The 18,884-nt window shown below is 53.7% G+C and overlaps 3 protein-coding genes across 3 annotated transcripts; 2 read left to right on the forward strand and 1 right to left on the reverse strand.

Moving 5' to 3' along the window:
* Nucleotides 1–1,264: 1,264 nt before the first annotated feature.
* Nucleotides 1,265–2,900, reverse strand: NECHADRAFT_57603 (uncharacterized protein; the record flags this gene model as incomplete). The annotated part of the gene is made up of 2 exons (XM_003054456.1): nt 1,265–1,435; nt 1,485–2,900. Coding segments are annotated over 2 exons (1,587 nt in total), but the record flags the coding sequence as incomplete, so codon positions are not given.
* Nucleotides 2,901–8,455: 5,555 nt separating this feature from the next.
* On the forward strand, nt 8,456–9,993 carry NECHADRAFT_98939 (uncharacterized protein). The gene has a single exon (XM_003053750.1). The coding sequence runs from the start codon at nt 8,635–8,637 to the stop codon at nt 9,622–9,624; it is 990 nt and encodes a 329-aa protein (XP_003053796.1). The 5' UTR covers nt 8,456–8,634; the 3' UTR covers nt 9,625–9,993.
* Nucleotides 9,994–10,311: 318 nt separating this feature from the next.
* NECHADRAFT_75293 (uncharacterized protein) lies at nt 10,312–13,678 on the forward strand (the record flags this gene model as incomplete). Its single annotated transcript, XM_003053751.1, has 2 exons — nt 10,312–10,320; nt 10,406–13,678. The coding sequence occupies 2 exons, from the start codon at nt 10,312–10,314 to the stop codon at nt 13,676–13,678; spliced, it is 3,282 nt and encodes a 1,093-aa protein (XP_003053797.1).
* Nucleotides 13,679–18,884: the final 5,206 nt, after the last annotated feature.

Raw genomic sequence — 18,884 nt, forward strand, 5'->3', positions numbered from 1 at the left:
CGCCTCCGCGAACGGGCGAAGATGACCGAGGCGGGCCGCCAGCTGAGGATCCTCCTCTTCCAGCGAATCCTCCTCTTCCAGCGAATCCGCCTCGTCCACGGAGTGCACCACGTCCGCGGAATCCTCCTCTTCCTCGGAGAGGCAGGCTCTTCACGTTGAGAACCTTGGGAGGGCCGGCCGGGGCAGGTCGGTTCTGGTTGCCGGGCCCATTGGGAGGGTTGGCGGCCTGCAATTGTGTCGTTGAGAATTGGCGGATGCAGTTTCGGAGAGCGTCCGAGGCCTGCTCGAGCTCTGGCCTTGTCCGGCTACACACCGAACGCAAAGCGTGGCGATGCATTGTTGCTTGTGGTCGTCTGATGTGGTGAAGCTGGGCTGTGAGATGCTGCTTGAACATCCATATCCAATTTTCTGCCAAGGGTGGGGTGACTAAGCCATTGGATTTAATAGGCGCAGCCATTGACCAATCATTTGCACTCATCACACGCATACATAGATTCACTCAATAGAGATACTATCATCCAATCTCAATATTCTCATCTCAATAAACAGGCATGTAGGTAGTGAAAACAGTATTGTAGGTACATAGGACTGGCTGTCTACTCAATCCCATACCACTAAGCATATCGCAAGATCCATATTTCGATCATGCACCCCAAGTCCAAGTCCAATTCCAAGTCCCAGGCAATGGCTCCTTCTATGAGGTCCCGAACCCCTTCTCCTCCTCGTTCCACTCCGCTACCTATACATGACGCCTCCAGGCGTACCAAGATCAACCCATCCAAACTCCAGACGGCATGCTTGAGCGGCGCTGTGCGGAAAGGATCAGGTGCCGAGTTGACCATTTCTGGTCTGCGGGTTAGGACAGTTACGTCCGCCACTCGGAGAGAGCAGAGGTCGATATCGACCACGTCAACACGGCTGTCACACCGTGGGCACAATGGCCGCTTTCGTGCTGAATGTCCTTGCTCTCGGCACCCGAAACCACATCGTCGACGCTGTCTACACCCCAAAGTGCCCTGGGCGTTGCTCTGTTTGCGTTGTTGTTGTTGTTGTTTCTGTTTCAAATAAGGCGAAACTGGCTGTTCCGGGTTGCCCTCGGAGACCTGCCGCCGTTGTGTTTGTGAATGAATGTCCCCCAATAGAGGGCAGTTAATATTAAAACGACTCGGTGCTTCGTGTTCGTGGCTGCATATCGCCCCCCACTATACGCTCTGCGGCTGGACCAAGGCAGGCTATAAAAGGTCAGATGTGACATCTCGTGCAGCGGGCATATATTACTTACCGGACTGTTCAACATGTGCTGCCGCTTGTTCCGGCTCTTCTTGATATGACTCTTTAAAGCGCTCGAGTCAAGAGGCTTCAAGAGCTCAAAGCTGCAAAGGAGCTCCGCAGACACAGACATGACTGCGCCCCAATTGTCGAATTCGCCGCAGTACTGCACACAAGTTAGCCGATTATCCGTAGTCTCGCAGAGGCTGACGTACATTGGGGGCGCTAAAGACAGTAACCAAAACCCGGTCATTAAAGAATTCGTACCCGTCCTCGACCACCATGTGTGCGCGGCAGATAAGATCAAAGTCGTGATCCGCCAGAAACTCGGTGATGACGCGTTTTCCAAAACAGTAGCTGACGCCCCTCTCGTTGGCTTCCCAATCCTGCTCCATGTCTGCGGGGTCTGACCAAAGCAAATCGTTGAGCAGGCCGTAGTCGGGGACGTCTGTTGGTCGAGCAATGTTTCGAATATCGTCCATGTGGACCAGCGCCGGCGATAGGCCTCCGTGAACGCAAAAGATCTTGCCGGCAACGATGGCGGCGATGGGGAGTGTGTTGAAGCAGTCGATGAATGTCTTCCAGATCTTGACGTTGCAGCGCCTCTTGCACTCATCGTAAAATCCGTACACTCGTGTGACGTTAGCGCACTCGTGGTTTCCGCGGAGGAGGAAAAAGTTCTCGGGGAACTTGAGCTTATAGCATAGGAGTAGAAGGATCGTCTCCAGAGATTGCTTGCCTCGATCGACATAGTCGCCCAGGAATAGGTAGTTGGAGTTCGGGGGGAATCCGCACATCTCAAACATTCTGATAACGTCCGTGTACTGGCCATGAACATCTCCAACAACCTTGACGGGGGCATCCAATTCCAGGAGCGCAGGTTGCGACAGGAAGACTTCCCTGGCCCTCTGACAAATGGCGACAATTTCGGCATTCTTCAGGCAGACACTCTTGGTAACCTTTCCAGCGTAGCCTGCATCCAAGAGTCGCTTTATAAAATCATCGAGATCAATATCCTTGATGTCTGACATGGCAACATTGGAGCCCTCCTTGGAGTCTGCCGAGGGGCCATTGTGGATAGGGTTGATGGTGTTTTCCCGCTTCACCAGGATCGACTGGCCTGGGTTCTGCATGTGCGCATTCGCACCCGCGTTGACCGACGGCGGCTGATCCGAGACATGATCAACCTCACCCGAAGCTTGAGCCGCGCTCACGTCGTGGGTGCCGCCCTTGGTGTGGCCCTGGACGGGAGACGGCGGGGGTTGGTCATCTCCAACGGCCGACTCTGCAAGCGCTGACTCGGAAGTGGAGATGTCTGTCGCATCTGTCTTGAGGGGAGGGAGCTCACTCCGGCTCAATCGGGATGAGCTCGAGCGCCCGCTCCTACCGGACCGTCCAGAGGTCTCTTCGCTCTTGGAGTCGGTTGTAGAATCGCCGTTGGATATAATCTGAGAGTTCCTGGGGCTGTCCGTCTTGCCGCTGCCGGGGATCTTGGATCGCAGGGAGCGAAAGGATCGCGACGAGTCCTTGGTATCAGATCTGCTGAACGATGGGTAAGACTGGAGGGGGCCGTCAGGGCCGGCAGAGCCGGAGCCCTTGGAGCCACTCTCCCGGGAGCTTTGGTTACCCATTGTACCTCGATCCCGCACTCGTCAGATTGCGACAACTATCTCGAGATTGCGTGGTGGGATGCGTATTGGTTGTCGATGTGAGTTTCAGTGTTGCTTTTATCAAAACCTTAACGGCGCCGCGGGTGGTTGGGCGACGAGGGTTTGCGGCAAGGGAGGGGTTAAGGAGGATGGAAAAGGTGGTCGAAGGTGTAGAAGAAGGAGCAGCGACGACGTCGTCTTTGAGCGTCCGTCTTGGGCGACTTTGGTTGATGCTTAGGATAGAGGTACAGGTTGTCGAGTTTGGTCGGCGACCAGTGGGTTTTGCGGCGATGACGTCGTGGGGAGGGAAGTTCGTTAACGCCGGGGCGAAGCCGGAGGGATAGAAAGCGCGACTGAGCGAGGGTCGGAGATAATATTCCCAGACGAGAAAGACCGAATTCGAGTCGAGACTAGAAATACCGGGTGTCAGTCTGACTCATTTGTCAGAGCAGAAAAAGGCTGTGTCAAGGCTGATGCACGGAGGAGCTGCGGCGCATACAGGACGAGACTGAGACGGCGAGTGGTGAAAAAAAAAAAGTTGTCGTGGGGAACGGCAGGTGAAAGACAAGGTGATGTATATAAGATAGGCCAGCAAAAAGCAGCAGCTTTATTGTCGCAGCGGTGATAAAAGGCGCGGGGGGTAAATGTACCTGCGGATGGAAACGGGTCGAGTTGAAAAATCAGATCGCCAAGACGTTTGGAGAGAAACGAGCGTCAAGGAGCTATCGAGTGCTGGCAGAGATTATAGGCGAGGGGGAAGGAGGCGAGAGATGGCGCTGAAAAGGCAGCGGGCGGCGTAGGTTGCGCAGCAAAGCAAAGCGAGCGCAGGGCAGGGCAGGGCAGAGCAGGGTATGTAGGGCGGGTGAGTCTGAAGGTGTTCAAGTTGGTTTTCGCATGCGAATGACGTCGATTGAATAAAAAGGTCGAGGCTGAGAGCCCTGTCGTAGAAGGCGATGGACTGACGGTAGCTTGTTAATGTTGGGTTGGATGGTCAAGAGCACAGACAATCAAGTCAAGTCAAGCACGACGGGACGGATGAGGCTCAAAGGTTGCTTGCAAGAGGGAAAAGGAACAGGTCCAGAGGGTGATGCAAGACGAGAGTAGAGTACTACAAGGCCCCGGGCTTGGCTTGGGCACAGTAAGTATACTCTGCAAGAAACGACCCAGCGACAACCTTGGAAGGCAAGGCAAAGGCAAGGAGGTTGAAATGCGTACCGACCGATTGCCCGGTCTGCGCGTATCCGTACCTAGTATGGAACCTAGCTGTAGGCCGGTCGAGAAGCTCGCTCGCTCTCGCTCTCTTCTGTTTGCCTCTGCCTCTGAGCGGAGCCGGATAAGGTCGAAGCGATGGAGCAGAGCAAAAAGTGGCGGCGCGGGCTGTGGAATTAAGGTTCCACACCCCTCTTTCCTTTCTTTCTTGGGCGACTCTTTTTGGGTTTATCAAAGCTAATGGGGAGAAGCAGGGGAAGATCGATTATTAGAATCACTGTGTTTGTTGTTGTCGAGATCGAGTTGTCTGCAGAGGCAGGAGAAGGGTCAGACTGGCAAAAAGAGGCACAGCAGCAGAGCGGCGAGAAAAACCAGCTTCAATGACATGCACCCGTCAAGATGCGGTTTGTCCGGGGGTTGATCGGCGCCCAATGGAAGCTCGCTGCTCGCAGGGGACGAACTGTGCTCGGTGATGTTGGGGCCCAAAAGGCAGGGGTCTTGAGAGGGCAGTCGGGGGAGCCGTGAGGAGGATCCTGCCTTTTACTGTCCATGGAAGACGGTCGATAATAAACCAGTTCGCGATCAGACAGCTACTCTCCCTCTCCTCGGCCATCGTCTGGACCGGACTGACTTGAACAAACTTGCATCTCCGTCGCAGTCGTCATATGGCGGGACTCTGTTTGGTCTTGGGACCTGTCCTGACGACTCCACCAGACAGGCTAGACCTTGAAGGAAGCCAAGTCCAGATCTGCCAACCTTGCTTGTCTCGCCAGCAACCTACAGAGACAAGCAAGACGGTCTCTCTGGAGGAGCAACAGATGAGATGGCCAGACTATGCGACGCGAGTTTCTCTTCCTCTCCCACTCAAAGCTGCAGACGCTGCAGGCCATGCATAAGGCATTGACCCAGCAGAGGAACTTGCTTGTCTACCTACTGAGGCCCTGGCAATCCTTGACCTTGGATGCAATCTGGTGCTCCATCACGGGAGCCAGTTGGCACGTGCGAGAGCTTGATATGGAGACCCGACGCCAGGATCAAGCAAGGAAGAGGAAAAAAAAAACTGCCAGGTCGAGGGCGCGGCTCGGTAACCGACTCGAGACGACTCAATTCAGCCCTGATAAGTTCCCTTTCCTCAGCTCATCCTTGCCAATCGGCAATCGTCTCACCACGCAACTATTGAGGCAAATAATCAAGAGAAAAGGAAGAAAAGGGCCGGCTGCGTTACGTCGACCATCAACCACCAACGAGTAGAGGGAACCCAAGAGGCCAAGGGCCAAGGCCCGCTAGCACATTTCTAGGCACATGCTCAACCCCCTCTCTCCTCAAGGACTAGGAGTCTTGTTTGAACTGATGTGTCGTTCTGCTGCTTTTGAGGCCGCTCTCACACCCATTTTTTGCACATTCAGACTTTTGCCCGTCATGCTGCGCATCATCACCCTCGCAGTATGTAAATGAGAGTCAAACGAGGTTGCACACATGACCAAAGCCCTCGTGCACACTTCTCACCGAGTTCCCCGCGTGTGTCGTCGTCTGAACAAGCCGCAGCCGGTTTCCGCGTCCTTACCTTTCCCCTTCTGTGCCAAGGTGAGAGTCGAGAACGAACGACGCGGCAGTTTGGTCGTCTCCCGACCGCTCAGTTGGTTGAAAGCAAGATCCCAACCGGTCAGAGATCAGACACACACCCCTGCTTCTTACCCTGGACCGGCTGGCGAATAGCGGCGGGCTTCTGTGTTTAGCGGGAAAAAGCAACTGGTGAGATGCACATGGCGGTGGCTGAAGTTGCGTCTGAGGATTCAATGCAGTGAGAGAAGCATTGCATCTGCTTGTTTTGCAATTGGACGGCTCGGACCAACGCCCGATGACATTGATGTTTCTCAAGTGATGATGCTCGGCTACGGTTTTACTCCCTATCGACTTACCTACCTACCTATGCGAAAAACCAAGAGGGTCGGTGCTTTTGCTGGTGTTGTTGTTGGTGTTGACTCGTGATGCAAACAGCAGGTCAAAACGCCTAGTGCTTCAGCTCGGCTCCCGGATTGCCCACGCTATCAGAGTCGACCATCTCAAACCCGGCGCGGGCATTGGACGAGGGGCTGGAGATGGCGTCCCGCGGTGTGGGATGGCCGTGGCCCGAGGACGGAGCTGCGTCCCCCGCTAGACCAGAAACATCAGCCCTTTATCGGTCTGTCAGCCTGGGGAGCAAAAAGACAAGACAAGACGATGAAAGGCCTAACAAGGGAGAGAGAGAGTCGTGAGGGGAGCCATTGCGACGCCGCAATGGGTACACCTCGCTTGTCAAAGCTGATACTTTACGTCAGCTCTAGTCGGGGGGTCCTAGATCAGCCAAGATACCCTCGGCTTATATTCTGCATTGGGGTTTTGGAAGCGGGCATCTCTGGTCTTAAATAGCTTTTTGTCTCTAACAACAGCAAAAGAGGAGATTGATTGATAATTGATGATGACCCATGGCCTAGACTCAAGCAGGGCGGTGCAAAGCAGACGCAAGCAAAAAGATAACCGGAACGGAATCACGTCAAGCCGCAAAGCCACACAAGCAAGGGTTCTCGGGAAGAGGAGGCTGAGTTGAGGCAAAACCGCGCGAGCATTTTCTAAATTTAGTGCTATTCCGCCCAGTCGGCGCGGGGACACGGGTGACTAGTAATTGGTTGGGCTGTGTGTGTGATATTCGTTACTGTGCCTCTTTCTGTTGTTTTATCCGGGTATGGATCTCGTAAGGCTGCGTCTGCTTCGTAGTGGTTTTTGCCTTCTCGGGTTGAAATGAGCCGCCAGGTTCAAGGGCCAGCAGGAAAAAAAAAAAAACTTTGTCTCGTCTCATCATTCCGGTCGGGTCTAGTTGCTGACGGCCAAGATCATGCTCCTGCATGGATCTCGGGAATGGCACCTCCCGTTGGGCTTGTCATTTTCAACTTGTTCCATCATGACCATCCATCCCATTCCCGCCCATCCACATTGATGATGAATCTTTTGGTAAAAAGTCAATGCAGCAGTAGGCACAGGTCCAGAAAGATCGATCGTAAAAAAATACGGCCCCATTTTTATTCACAGTGACGACGTCTATGGTGTTTGTCTGTTGTGTCTCCCCTGGTTTGATCATCACGAAAAACATTTCAATGTGGTTCCCGTGTGGATCACGGACCCCGGCTTGCTGTCGTCAGCACCAAGAGTTCGGGGTCCTGGTTCTACTACGACATCGGGGATCCAATACCACGCATCTTGAGTTGGCGACAGCATTGATGAGCTGCCCGCTTATTGCCTTTTTTGAACGTTTATGGATTCTCCCAAAGTCCCAATGCCCATCATGAATCGTCAGCAGTGAAGGCGGTAACGGAAAGTCTCAAGCCCAGAGACAAAGGCATCTTCCACCTTTTTGGTAGACAACTCATGTCATGGTGATCTTTTCATCAACAAGGCCCCCGCTGCTGGGCCAATGAAAAGATCGTCATGCTGATCGTGCAGCTCCATCTGGAGGAGGGGGAACCCGTTCTGTTTACGGTTATGCAGGCTGGTTGTTGTAAGGCGGTTTTTTTTTCCTCATCGCATAGTGCTGTAAGCTTGTTGGTGCAGTCGGACTAGATACCCGCGCGGTGTGAGATGGCGCACACAATAAGAACGAGACTGAAAACGTGCTTGGCGGCTGTTGAAGCAAGGGTCAATCTCCCAGCTGCTTCAGGTTGCACAGCCTGACATTGGTTCAATGTGATTTAACTAAATTGAAGGAACTGTGAAGAGGCTTGGGACTTTGGAGCATGTCGCGCGTGGGGTGGCTTAGCGACTTGGTAACGAGCCGTGCGTGCGTGCGTCGTCGGCCATCACGCAGCTCTCATAGTGTTTTTTAGTGGGAACCAGCTGTAACACCCACTGGAGTCGTAAGCACAACGCCTCCAAGCCTCCGGGGGAGCCCCCTGGAGCCCGGTCAACGCCAATGAGGCGCCGAGGCAGAAACGACCCAGGCGCACTGTGGAAGGACTGGGCTGAAGAGGCTGGGAACGTGTGTACAGTGTTTGCTGACGGGCTTTCGCACTAGTGTGGTCGCTGGGTCTCTCCTCTTCTGAGGGTCCATCTATGCTGCGCCACTCCACACAGGTCTCTCTCTTCTTTCTGGCTGGGGGTTGGAGGAGGATCCAGAAGTTGACGTGGAGGGGGGGCGGCCAAGTGCTCACCCCCCCGGTCTACGGCGCTGGGCTGTGTGTGGGATTGCCAGTGTTTCTCAGCAGCCCAGCCTGCTCTGCTCTGCTCACACAGCTTTTTTATAAAACCACCGTCTTCAGCCCGTTCTTCCTTGCTGCTGACATCCTCTTTTTCCTATCCTATCTCATTTCGTGTGTGCATTGCGTGTGTACGCTCGTTGCGTCTCCCATCACTACCGACTTTACACTTCCTCCTCCGACATCGTTCGCTAAAACATCAGCTTTCGCTCACTCTAAAAGTTTACGTCATCCGACCGATCTCCGACCGATCAGAAAACAAACAACAAAGAAACATCACAATGGCCGTCGGTCGCTTCCTTTGCGTATTGGTGCCGTTTGCACTCACCATCGCATCCATCGTCTTCTTCCTAGTCCCCACCCTCGCGGGCGTCGCCAACAAGGACCTCTACCTCTTCCAGGTCAACGTAGAGGACCTGAGCATCAACCCGGCAGATGTGGACCACATAGTCGGCAACCTCGACATCGACATCAAGCCCCGCGCCGACAAGATCGAGACCAACATCACCGCCAAGCTCCTCGACCTCGAAAAGGTTTATGACATTGGTCTGTGGGGATACTGCTACACTCCCTACAAGGGCAAGCGCCAGTGCGTCAAGCCCAAGTTCGACTGGGCTTCCGAGGTTCTCAACACCACCTACATCGAGCACTTTGGTTCCGCTGCCGGCGTCGAGATCAAGCTCCCCGATGAGGTCAAGTCTGCTCTCAAGGCCTACAGGACTGCCAACAAGTGGGTCGAGATTGCCTTTGTCGCTGCTATCGTCCTGTTGGCTCTCGAGGTTATTCTCGGTATCTTTGCCAACTGCTCTCGCATCTTCTCCTGCCTGACCTGGATCATCGCCGGTCTCGCCGCTGTTGTTGCTTTCGGTGCCGCTCTCGCCTCTACCCTCATGGCTGGTGCAGTTATCGGTGTCGTCAAGGGCACGGCCAAGTTCTATGGAGTCAAGGGCCACATCAACAACACCTTCCTCGCCATGGCCTGGATCGCCGTCGCCTTTGCCATCGGTGCCAGTCTCTTCTGGCTCTTCACCATCTGCTGCTGCAAGCCCGAGCACCGCAGCCGCAAGGACCGCAAGAACCGCAACTCGGATGGCGAGAAGCTCCTGGGTGGCGGCTCCCGCGGCTACGCTCCTCTCGGCAACGACCACGAGATGACGACGGGCTTCTACAACAACAACAACCAGACCCAGTCCCAGTACGGCGCTCCCCGCTACCCCAGCGGTGCTGCCCGCTCCGATCTCGCCTACGAGCCCTACTCGCACCGTGCCTAAGCCGGTCGCGGGAGGGTTTCATGAAGCTCTCACGACATGATTATTGAGTCTATACTTTGAACAAACTTGATGATGCTGCATTAATGGCGTTTTTTGGAATCTTAATCGGATATTTGGATGAACGACTTGGGCAACGGGATCTGCTACGTGCGGTCACATGGTCATGAAGGCATCATTTGGTCATTTTTTTCTTCTTGTTTCTTTGGCGGCAGTCCAATGTAGATTTGGAACTGCGGGATGGATATTGGATGGATGGGAAGATGCCGATGGATGGACGGCATGATACCCAAATCTGTTTTAAGGACATGATATGAATATACATGGCTCGGGTTACTATTCGATTGTGCGATATGAAAAATCAGTCAATGAACTAAACTATTCATTCTTTCAACTATTCATTGCTTCGTTGTATCATGGTGTATAAACTTACAAGTTAGAGTCCGTGATATGGGTCATTTAGACCAAATGTCATGGCTCAAAAAATTTCTCTCATGGCCGAGTTCAAAACCCACTCACAAAAAAACCCCAGGCAAACACACCTCACCTGCATATTATCCCTCCCTCACTGCTGACATCTCTCCCTAAACGTTCAGAATTGTATCAACTGTCAGATCGCTCATGATACAACTACAGAGGGCATATTGGTAGTTTCTTTCACATCTTGCTGTCCTATTTCTCTTTCTGGCCATGCCAGAGGTGAGTACAAAAATCTGCCCCTCCCCCGCCATCATGGGCCGACATAGGACCAAATAACAAACTCACACAAGTTGAATAAATATAGTCACGTCTCACCCGGGAATTCTTCCAGGGCCCCATCACAGCGCTCGCATTCTACCGCGGCGCAGACTATCTCCTCGCCGGCGAGGATACTCACCTGACCCTCTACGATCTCAAACTTGGGAATGTTGTCCGCGTGGCCAGCGTCCGCATCTTCTCGGCGCAACCCATCCACGGCATACGCCCACTGACTGGTGGACGAGTCTTGGTTTGGGGTTCTGCGCAGGTTGCCGTGGTATCCCATATCGAAGCTCTTCTTGGCGAGGGAGCCAACGTTGAGGATGTGGTTGTCAAGAAGACTACCGCACCAGATTGGATATATGATGTCTCCCCCTCGCCTTACCATGACTCCTCTGTTGTGCTCGCAACAGCCCACAACGAAGTTGTCCACCTCGGTCTGGACGAAGACAATGTCCCTATAGTTGGAGCTGTCGTCTCACCCTCACGACCTATTCTCTACGCCGCGAGCTTGAAGTGGATCGACCAAGACTCCGTGCTCTTCGCAGGGGGCACCGTCTTTGGCGAGATTGTCGTCTGGAAGTGCCATCTCGCAGATGGACGATCTGAGATGCTCGCCACTTTGAGTGGCCACGAAGGTTCCCTCTTTGGCCTCAACATCTCAGATGAGCTTGTCTGCCAGGATGGATCAGCCATAAGACTACTCGTTAGTTGCAGCGACGACCGTACCGTTAGGGTTTGGGATATTACCAAGCAGCATGGCACATCAGACCGAAAGCAGCTCGATTTTGCAGCACCTCGAGAGACGGGATTTGGATCAACACCAAACGGACATGATGGTTCTAGTCAGGACGCTGAAGCCCTGCGGCCCATAGCGACCATCATGGGACATGCTTCGAGAATCTGGGGCGTCAAGTTTGCTGAGCTGGCAGAGGGCGACCTTTTGCCACAGAGCCCAGTCACCATTTACTCTTTCGGAGAGGACTCGACAGCCCAGAGGTGGCAGCTGAATCTTGCCGTCTCTCCCAAGGGAATGTCTGGTTCCTTGAAGCATAAGGAGACGTTTGCTGTGCACGACGGCAAGCATCTCTGGTCACACGCTGTAATACGTCGTGACAATCAGACCATCATTGCAACTGGAGGCGCTGACAGCAAGATTTCACTCATCACACAAACCATTCCGTCAAGCTCTCAGGCTGGCACCGCACCCACCAATAATCTCACTTCCCTCGAGTTCCAACAAGTCTTGGATCAACTCCCTAACCTCCGCACTATCCAGCACGTTCGTGGCCGTGAAATCTTCAGCCGCTATACCTTTCTCTCCGAGGACAAAGTCTTGGCTACTTCCAGCTGGGGTCGTCTTATCCTTGGTACTTTCCGCTCCAACTTGAACTGGATAGAAGTCGACATAGAGAACGAGGTTATTGCTGATCTCCAATCGTGCTACACCATGAAAACCATTGGAGACGACGCAGTCATCCTAGGCACAACCAATGGTAGCCTTTACCACTACCGCCAAGATCAAGGCGTGACACACATTGGGACTGTGCCTGGCAAGGTCTTCAACATCTCGCTGCTCGCTGAACCATCTGAGGGACCTATGGAACTCATTGTGCACCTCCATGGAACAGCCGATGCTCAGTACCTGTCTGTTGACTGGCGCACAGGAGCCGTCCTCGAAACGGCAGATATCCGTGGCATGGATAAGCGGTTTGTGGCAATGTCTGCCGCCAGGGTGAAGAAAGACTTGATCGCCATCGGTTCGCGCCATGGTTTCTTGTCACTTTTGAGGCAGACTGAAAAGGAGTATCGACCTGTTCTGAACTTTAGGTTCAACAGCTCTGATGCCATCACGGCTCTGGTGCCCCTTCCTACCACAGGCGAAGGCGCTCCGTTTTATTTCCTAGCCACAAGCAGAGACACCAAGTACAGGATATATGAGGTTGAAGACCTCGGGAGCGAGGTACGACTTCATCTGCAGCATGAGGTCGCTCCCCCTTTTGCGTCCATCATCGAGGGTGGATGGTTCACGCCAGATGCTTCCCCTGAGCTGGTTCTGTTTGGTTTCAAGAGCAAGAACTTTGTTGTCTGGAACGAGACGAGAAGGGAAGAGATCGCTGCAGTTGATTGTGGAGGATCTCACCGGACATTTACCCTCGCACATGATCCCGCAGACTACAACCGTATCCGCTTCGGTTTCACAAAGACGTCCAAGCTCTGTGTCTACTCTCAGCATAGTTCCATTCATCGACCTCTTCGGCAAGGAACACACGGCAGAGAGATCCGGGCACTGAGTTCCAGTGGTCGGTATATCGCAACTGGTGCTGAAGACACCACAGTCCGTGTCTGGGGTTACGAGGAGGGTAAGCAAGGGCAACCCGCTAACAAGGGGCTGCGATGCCTTGCTTCCGCCAAGTTGCACATCTCCGGCCTCCAGAAGACCCAATGGCTCGGAGACGAATACCTCCTTAGCAGTGCAGGCTACGAGGAATTCTTCATATGGTCAGTTCGAAGACTTGACTCGCGCTACCAGGGCCTTGGTGTTTTGTGTGAAGCAGGCTTGGACGACAAAAGCCCGGCTGGCGACCTTCGAATCGTAGATTTCGATGCTTGCAAGGTCGACGGTCAGAAGAGCATCATCATCACTTTGGCCATGTCCAACTCGACCCTGAAAACGTATCGATACACCCCTGGCCATGGCTTCAAGCTCCTAGCTCGCATGTCATACACGGGAGCTTGTCTCACCCAGGTGCGCCATCTCGGGGTGGACGAGAACGGACTCTCGGCTCTCACAGCCTCCACAGACGGACATTTGGCGACCTGGGAAGCGAGCTTTGACGACAATGAAACCTCGAGCCATGTTTTGGTGCATATTGCCCCGTTGCACCAAAGCAGCATCAAGAGCCTGGATCTTCAACCGACATCTGAAGGCTTCCAAGTGCTGACAGGTGGAGATGACAATGCACTCGGTATTACAACCATCACACCTCTATCTCAAGAGGCAGGAAACCGCAGGTACACTGTCTCGAGCCGTGGTATAGTGCGCAAAGCACATGCAGCAGCCATCAACGGCTTGGTGCTAGTGCGCCGTGGGGGAGAGACATTCGGAGCCACCGTGAGCAACGACCAAAGGATCAAGATTTGGAGGATACAGCAAGACAAGACACAGCTGCTAGCCGATGAATACAGCGGCGTAGCTGACCCAGGGGACATCGCTGTAATAGACGGACCTGGCAGCGATGCTGATGCTGCTGACAGGAACCAGGGCAAGCTGAGGTTTGTGGTTGGAGGTGTGGGGGCTGAGGTGTGGTCCTGGTAGGTTTTGATCAAGTAGGGCAAGGCGTTCTGGGGTTCTTTTTGGCTTTGATGAGAGATATCCAGGTCCATTCTCAGTGCTTACTGCTGTATGATTTGCCATGGGATTTAATGAAACCCAATGTCAGCTCGGCTGCGCCTTGCACTTTGTTTCTTCTGTAAGAGGAAGTGGCCGGCAAAACCTTCAAGGACAAGAGTCCTTCGCTGTCACCCCCGATCCTTGCAAGCGTCTAGGCTTCGGGTAAGCCATGCAGTTTCGTGGGAAGAGCTGAGAAAGTCAAGAGTGACTTTTGGCATTAGCGTCTGACGTTGCATGCCATCTTGCATCGTCCCTTGCTTTAGGCTCTGCAACGGTTGGACGGTTTCGTCGGACGGTTTCCGCAGCGCCAAACTTGTTTAGACGGCGGGTCTTTCGAGACTTGCATCTGTTGGTTGGGTGTTATGGGGAGTTGCAACTCGTATTGATAGCGTGTGTGCTCGACTCTTGGCATCGTGATAGAGGCGAAAGAAAAGTCGGTCATGTTTGTCAGCGCATCAGACGTCGGTCGAGGCATGCATTTCGTCTGAACTTTTCGAGTCTTGACAAGCAAGGATTGATGCAGATAGTAAACGAGCGCCTATTCTCCACAGCGGCGCAGCCAGAGAGCACCGGCCTGGTACTGCAATTAACCAGATGGCGCATAGGGCTGACTTGAAGAGCAACAGATGGAGCTGCTTACCTGGCGACGCCGAGAATATTGCTCCTGCTGTCTTGGCCATTCCTCTCTGGGACATTTGTTTCCTGCCCTGCAAGGTCGACGCTGGAACGCCCGTCTTGTTGCGCGCGAGAGCCAAGGCGCTCCCGGCAGTTGCTGGCCGATCTGAGGACAGAGGCTGCTCACTGTCTCAGGAAGCCTGTGCTGTGTAGTCCAGTCTAGAATGTCATGCCAACGCACACACAGTCTCGACTCGAGTATCTTCCCCGAGGCTCGTATTTGATTACACGACGACAACATGAAGTTGGGCCCGTGGGTCGTCGAATTCGGCATGTTCCTGCTCGACCCCGGGAATATGACGCAGTGGGACCGCTTTTAGGCAGTGACAAAGGTGCCATCCCAGCAGAAAACCCACGTTAGTGTGCATCGTGGAATGGATCTTGAAGAGAGTCCAGCTGGTGTAAGAGGGGAAAATTGCTGGTCAAGTCAAGGGGTGACAGATGCCAAGATCTATATCGAGGTAGGCAGGTACCTCCCTCGATTCTGTTTGCAAAGCAGTGCCTGCCAGTTCCGCCTTTCCCGTCCCACGGCAGGGGAGGTCCGTTTGCATCTGCCGCTTCCCGGAGGAAGGAGCCCATCTTCCCTGCGAGCTCCCTCGAAATCAAAACCACCCTGGGCTCAACTCCTCCTCTGTATAAATCTCCTCAACACCCTCCCAATCCTCGCTCCGCTTACCCTTCGCCTCTTTTCTCTCTAGACTTCGTCGTGCGCTTCGGGTTCCTCCCTGCCTCTCGTTTCTGTCTGTCTTTCTCTCGGCACGTTCGTTTCCGTTTGTTCGAGAACACCATCTAAGAAACCACCTCAACCGCCTTCACAAAAACCTCAACCTCAACACCTCAGCATCATGAATTGGTCTCTCCTCCTCGTGGCGGCTTCTGCTGTCCTCTCTGCATCGGCCCTGCCGATATCTTCCATCTCGCCAAATGGCCCATGCCCCGACGTAAGTTCTACTATCTCTGTCGATGCCTTAGCGTATCTAACATGGTTCACCTAGGCCAAGGTCGACGCTATCCTCAAGGGCGACATGGATGCCTCGGAGTGCTGCTCTTACGGCGTCTGCAAGGGCGACGTAGTCGTATCTGTCGGCTAGGACATACGACCATCTACCCATCAGACCAAGATTTACGACGTTACGAACAACTGAACTGAAATGCATACCCGACCAAATTTCCTTTACTCTGCTGCGCTGGAAATATTCCACGAGTTAGAAAAGTGCAGACCACCTGACGAGGTTTCGGAACCAAAAGCGAGACGAGATCGACAATTAAAACGAAACCAATCCAATTTTCCACACTATCTATCCAACACATCCCTCGAATTGATCCCTTCATATCAGTTTGAGATGGAGGCCCTGGCTTGGTGGGGTCAGTTCCTTCATCAATCAGCATCGACAGGGGTGCTCTTGGTTGTATGATCAACCAGATTGTGATAGACAGGGCATCAAGCATGTCCAGTTCCGGAAGCAACCACTATCAACGTGTATCAGACTTTGGGGAGTCGGTCGATCGCAGTTGGAAATACTGTACCCGCATCACGACTCGCCCGGCCCGCTTTGACGGTGCTAGTGTCGGCCGACACTCGCGGCGGTGAGAACCGATTTGTGGAATTTAGAGCAACCTGTATGTCAGTCGATAGGATCCTCGACAGAAATTCATTTTCGTGGTTGGATTCTCTTGAATAGAATCCGACACGCGCCTCACGACATTGCCCATTGTTCTTTGTCAATGCCGAGCCCTCGGTCTTGGATCTTGCATGCCATTGTCGCACCGGCGCCCCTCGTATTGATTCACAGATTATGGTCAGTGAAACCTTTCAGCTGTGAATGGGAAACCTGGGAATCCCACTTGGTGCAAACCCTACTGCACCCACCTTGGCAGTTAGCGTAGCTGGATCCATGTTCGAGGGCTGGTAAGTGAGGGGTTCTGTCCACTGCTGCCTTGTGCGATGTTAATCCGATGTTAATCCTTCGGTTCCGACGAGCCTTCTGTTCTCATGGAAAAGGTGTGGCAGTTCCGTTTTCGTGAGGTCGATCAATGGGTTCACACACAATGGACCTGTCCACCAGGGAGACGGACATAACGGCTGTCCTGATTGATAGTCGCCATGATGTCTGACTTTTCCCCCTGAGTGCAGTGGCTTCCGTCACCCGCAAGTCACCTAGACCAGATAAAGAGATTGGAATGTGACCCAATCTTCAGGAACGTGGCGGCTCGCGCTTAGCAACAGGGTGCCGCTACCCGTTGACGGCGTTTTTGCATAGGTTTCGAGCTAGAGCTGGAATGTAGGGGCCAATAGCATGCGCTCCAGCTCCAAGACATCATCTCCACGAGACTGGCGGCACACGTTTCGGGGATGGTTATTTCCTTGCGCCTAAGTTGTTGGGACTGAAACACATAGCAGGCTCGTCCTGCTTTGAGATGCCGCTTGCCGCTGCCTTGAAAGATCGAAAGAGAAACTGTTTTGCCTATCTCACACTGCGTAACCGCCCCCTCAACATGCCCTCCTTTGGATCCTGGGGATGAAGGTGAGATAGGAAACGAATATTCTGCATGTATTTGACACTGACTATCAGATACGAGGCTGTGCGTAGGTTGCTGCCTCTCTGTTCAGTAGATGTCAAATGCCGGTTTCGTCCATGGGTCGATTGTCTCTGCCATTGGTGTCCTCAGAGTAAAGCAGCGTTGTCAACTGGCAAATTGTCGGTTCCAGAAAGACTATCGAGATGTCAAGGTAACGCCAAGTTCGGATAACATGCTGCGGGGATGACCAATAGCATGTTGTCTCCTCAACCACCCCTCTGCATCTGCCGCTGTGGTCTCGAGTCCTGCAGGTTTGGACTGCCAAGGCATCTCGCCGCCTCAACAACCAAGTCGTGCAATGCAATTCGCCCCCTCAGCCCCAAGAGATGCTGGCATTTCTCGTCTTCTTTTCCGGCATAGGAAGTAGAGAGTTGCTGCAGGCCAAGGGCTGTTGTTGTCCCACGTGTCCATATTGCTTCCCGTTCGGGCATCAACACTGTTATCATTGCCATAACATCATCTTCCACTCGGAAAATAGGGGCCCTGTAACACAGAAGGGCCCTGTGACGAGAGAAACGGGAATCTCGTGCCCAGTAAGTATTTTCCCATCCAGAAATATACCGTCCCAGTCGACACTTGTCAGCCCACTAGTCTCGTCCATCTCGCAACCCCCCTGCAGCAGAATTTGTCAACATGTCATGATTTGTATTGCAACAGCCACGCATGAAATCCAAGCACTCTCAGAGGTTTCCCTAACACCCTCGGGCTCGGAATTTTGCCGTCGCAGGTCTCGAGGTGTCAGTTTCGTCGATAACGCTGAACCAACCCCACGCAGGCCATGGTCAGTCCTTGCTGGCCATGGATTGGACGGGGAACATGTGATGCACACGCAACAGAACCCTCACCGTGTGCACATGTCGTGTTCACCGAAACCAACGTGGAGAGACCGGATTCTCGCTTCGCTCAGAGGATTGATTGATGGGCAATTCGTCACCGCCACTGCCCAGGTGCACGAATTGAGAGGCTGCGTCCAGAACAAAGGATGACCGGTTCAAGGTTGTCGCATTGCTTTTGATGGTGACACGAGAATGGCGATGCAGGCGCAGGAGTTGAGACAATGAGAGCAGCTCAGCCCAGCAACGGCGGCCTTTAACTCTCCCGAGACCGGCAAGTCGTCGAGGTTGAGGACCGGTTCGCGACCGGATGGGATTGGATTGCCAGGGCGGTTTGGCAGCTGACCAGATGAAACTTTCGAGTGTTCTTATGACCTCGAATCGTAGAAATAGGATCCGCAGATATTTCAGCAGATAATAATCCGTAACCATCCATGTCAACGTTACGGGGCCCCAGGCTCAGAGCCCACATGCCGTAACACGCGAGCCTATCCCCCACAAGAACCTGGCTCCCCGAGACCACAAGACCGGCGGTCGCCGAGTTATCGGATCCGTCAACCTCCATTTCCAAACAGTTGATACCGGTTGACGGGCGGCGATTGGCCCGGCTGGCGATCCAGGAGCCTCCAACGGTCCCATGCGGTCCAGGCTACCATATCCGTCCATTCGACACAAAGGAAGGTTCAAGATGATAATTCGGATGTAGAGTTAGGACCCGCTGCCGGCCACGCATCGCGGCTCCAATGCGTTAGCCGTACCAGTCAAGAGCCGTCCCGATCGCGCCGACACCACCTTAGTTTCCTCGGTAGAATCAGAGTGGTGCAGTCGTGCATGTAAGCCAGCTCCGGAGAGCTGCCGGTGGCCTCGGTGGCAACCTGTCGACCTGCCTAGGGAGGGGAAGCATCGCGGCAGTGGCCAGCAGAGGTCACTAGAGCTACCTACCTAGGTCTAGCTAGGTAGGTAGCTGTAGCTGCCGGGGTCCCTCAGAGCAAGCGTTCGTCTTGTTTCTACTTCAGCGACCCAACAGCCAGGGCCGAGCATGT

This window comes from Fusarium vanettenii, assembly GCF_000151355.1.
Source record: "Fusarium vanettenii 77-13-4 chromosome 1 genomic scaffold NECHAsca_1_chr1_3_0, whole genome shotgun sequence".
Classification (NCBI taxonomy): Eukaryota; Fungi; Ascomycota; class Sordariomycetes; order Hypocreales; family Nectriaceae; genus Fusarium; species Fusarium vanettenii.